This window comes from Plectropomus leopardus, unplaced genomic scaffold, assembly GCF_008729295.1.
Source record: "Plectropomus leopardus isolate mb unplaced genomic scaffold, YSFRI_Pleo_2.0 unplaced_scaffold19248, whole genome shotgun sequence".
Lineage (NCBI taxonomy): Eukaryota > Metazoa > Chordata > Actinopteri > Perciformes > Serranidae > Plectropomus > Plectropomus leopardus.
The window spans coordinates 1-3,404 of NW_024620772.1; the positions used below are offsets into that span (position 1 = coordinate 1).

The following is a 3,404-nucleotide window of genomic DNA, read 5'->3' on the forward strand; positions in this document are numbered from 1 at the left end:
ATAGGAGTGCTGTCTGGATCTTGGCTGCATTGATATCCACTTTAAGGATTCAGCACCTAGTCTCAAAAGGTTAATCTTGAGTGAGTGCAGGGTGTCTTATTTGTACTAACTCTAGCCACAGTATCGTCAGTCATTGGTTTGGGGATTCAGCTTTGGTGTCAGGCTGTAAACATGTTGATTTCTGCTGTAAAGTTGGGCATTTTAACATAGAGGTCTATGGGGATTGATTCTGTTTTGGAGTCAGCTCCAAGTGGCCATTCTATGAAGTACAGTTTTTGGCACTTGATTGTTGGATTCATTGTATCTGAAAATAAAAAAAATAAAAAATAAGAAAGTGGCCTTAAGAAAGTGCTAAAACAAATAATAAATGAATAAATATAAAAACTGAATATATTAATATAATTTTTTTCTGTAACATTTTTAAATATATAATTATAAGAATTAAAAATATTGCTTCCTGGACATGTAATAATCCCCCTCAACTAATTTTTATGTCATTTCATTACCCTCTCCCCATGTTTTCATAAGAATTCAAACCTATTTTTCAGGTTTTAGAGGTTTTAACACTTGTTTAACACACCTCTTTTTAACACACGGGTGTCTGAATGCAGCACAAGAAAACAGTTGTCGATTTGGGTGTTTAACGGTTAAAAAAGCTACTGTATGGGCTGCCTTAAAATCAACAAGTTGACTGAATTTGAGAAGACAAGTAATTATTGTAATTTTGTAATGATTCAACTTGTCTTTTCCAATTCAGTCAACTTAAAAAATTCAAGGCTGCCCGGACACTAACTTATTAAAGTTAAAACAAATAGTAATAGTAACTAATAGTCTGTTTTTACAGTGTAGTGTTCTCCTGTATTCCCATTCCTAGTATACAGATCGAAATTTTGTTTTTATATGCTGCACATCATGCTGCAAAATGTTGCTAAACTTATCCCCAGAATTGAAGAGGGTGCCAAATCAAATGGCTGACTACCAAATCTACAGTCAACATCTGTTTCCACAGCAGGAGAGAACAATAACTTCATCATTTACAGTGTTTTTTGGTGCTTGAACTCCTATTGTTACTGCGGTCAGCTCACAGAACAATAAGACATTTCAAAAGCACAACTGATAATGTTAAAACCATAAAAAAGGTAGAGGCTGCACACAAAAAGGCAGAAGGAGATAGGCGGATAAAGACAGTTATCATTTTGGGCAAACATCTGCAAGAACAAGACATTTTAAGAGAAGCTTATCACACTTTTTCCTGGTGACTGTGTGTATGTTGAGCATTCATGACTCATGAGTAGCAGTCAGCCATCCTAAATTAGTCCAAACTGGTACAGATAAAAGGCATTTATTTTTGTTTTTTTTCCTCCACTGAGGATTTCATGAAGACTGGTCTTGCTGCTCGTCTTTCTGTCTGGATGAAGGTGGTTCTTCTTGGCTGGATACTTCCTCTGACTGGGCCTGAAAGGAGTGATTAGACAAGATAGCGTAAGATAAGCCTTTAGAGGCAAAATCAGGTGTTGCAACAGCACATTCACAGGAAGATGAGCAGATAAATAGAGATAAATAAATTACAAAAACAAGTAATTTACAACTAGTATAACTTTAGAAGTTAAAAAAGAAACTATACTGTAGCAATGAAAAACAAAATTCCATGGTGAAGTGAAAATGTTGAGGTTAGCAGCAGCAAGTCTGTAAATGTAACGGGTTCTCATCCCAAATCGTCACATATTATGGCTTTGCAGTGGACTTCCCCTTCTACAATTTATGTTTTGGGTATAAAGTTCTCTATCTCAACCTGAGCCTGATGGGTCCCAACGGGTCCCGAAAGGCCCAACAGTTGAGCTGGGTTCAGGCCGAAAATGTGTGCTGATTTGCCATATCTGGAGGGCTTAGGCTATGGAAAAAAATTTAGTTTAAATAAATATATACATAATATTAAGAAGCGAGCACTTTGTGCTTAATTTATTTGATTATTATTTATTTAAAATGGAAATCCACCATATTTTAGCATATTGATATTTTATGATTGATTGATTGATTGATTGATTGATTGATATAATCTCCTGTTTCAGCGCAGGACAACAGCTCCCTCTCCTCCTGTTTCCCCCAAGTCAAGGAAAGGTAGAAGCAGCGCTAAAAGACTGCTACAAGCTGCCCAGCACACACTAATAGTATCCTGGGATTGATGTTATCAGACTCAGTTGTTTTGTTTGTTCAGGCAGCTCCTTTTCATCCTGGCTGGGGGTAAGGGTGGAGCTGGGAGAAAAAAAACCTTAAAAAGAAGATCTTGGTCTGCCTAAACATGGTACAGTATCTTTGATGTCTGGCACATCCTTGACACACCCATCCTGTGAAAACAGTACTTGAAATAGATGTTGTGGAAAGATAAGACAGGATCAAAATGCAGCATATGTTTGTTTGTGTGTTGCCTCCTGCTGACAGAAACTGACCTGCTCGCCTGCGTCCTGCAGAATCTCTACGCTTTTGGTGCCTCTCTGTGGCTGAGATCTGTCAGTGTGCTGTGGGTCAAAGCCCCAGGACCTCAGCCTGCTGAGACCCGCCATGGAGCGGCCTGTGGGGTTGATGCGGTGTGCCGGAATCCGAGCAGGTAGATCCCAGGTCCCCTTAAAGTCTGGCCATGCACTGCCCTTCTACAGCATCATACACACATACACACAAGAGAGTGGAGTCATGCAGAGATTCACAATAACAGTAATTTCTAATTAAGAGAGAAAAAGAGGTTGGATGTGCTCTGACCTTTACCACTCCTGGAAGCAAATGTCCTCTGTCATTGGCAATGAAATTGGTGTGACCTTCACGTGTTGTGGGTCTCTGCGCACACACACGCACACAGTTAGCTGAACTAAAACATGAAATGCAACCAGTAAAACACACCAGCTGCTGTTATGACGCCATTAAGTCGTTAAGTACCTCTTTTAAGTGCTTCGTCTCGCACCAGTTCTGCAGCCTCTGCGGTTTGAAGGCGCTGTCATACTGAGGATGGAAAGCAAGGAGATGGAAGCGATGGAAAGATTATGTCAGAGTGTATGTGTCGCTAATGTTCCCCATTATTAATTTATTAAATGTAGGTTACCTGGTTTGCTGAGTAATTGCTCATTCCTGCGACTGTCTACACTTTCAGTGTCTGTTTTTGTTGACTCGTTGTTGCCCAGCAACGCAATCAAACTGACCTCTATGTTCCAGACTTGCTTTTCCGAGACAGAAAGATGCTTGTTTCTGTCGTAAAAAAAAAAAAACTCGACACTGAATGCTTAGAAATGTGTTGTGTTTAATTTTTAGTATATATTTTAATTGCATACAGTTGTTTTGCAATGTAATTTTAAAAATATATTTCTTACACAGGTTAAAAAATAAACAAATATACAAATATACGTAACAAACAAACT

The 3,404-nt window shown here is 38.7% G+C and overlaps 1 protein-coding gene across 1 annotated transcript; it reads right to left on the minus strand.

Annotated features, from left to right (window-relative positions):
- Nucleotides 1–1,178: 1,178 nt before the first annotated feature.
- On the minus strand, nucleotides 1,179–3,155 carry cfap126 (cilia and flagella associated protein 126). The gene is made up of 5 exons (XM_042515419.1): nucleotides 3,092–3,155; nucleotides 2,929–2,991; nucleotides 2,755–2,829; nucleotides 2,448–2,648; nucleotides 1,179–1,455 (listed from the first exon to the last, which is right to left on the minus strand). Exons 1-5 carry the CDS (start codon nucleotides 3,113–3,115, stop codon nucleotides 1,375–1,377), a joined length of 444 nt encoding a protein of 147 aa, XP_042371353.1. The 5' UTR covers nucleotides 3,116–3,155; the 3' UTR covers nucleotides 1,179–1,374.
- Nucleotides 3,156–3,404: the final 249 nt, after the last annotated feature.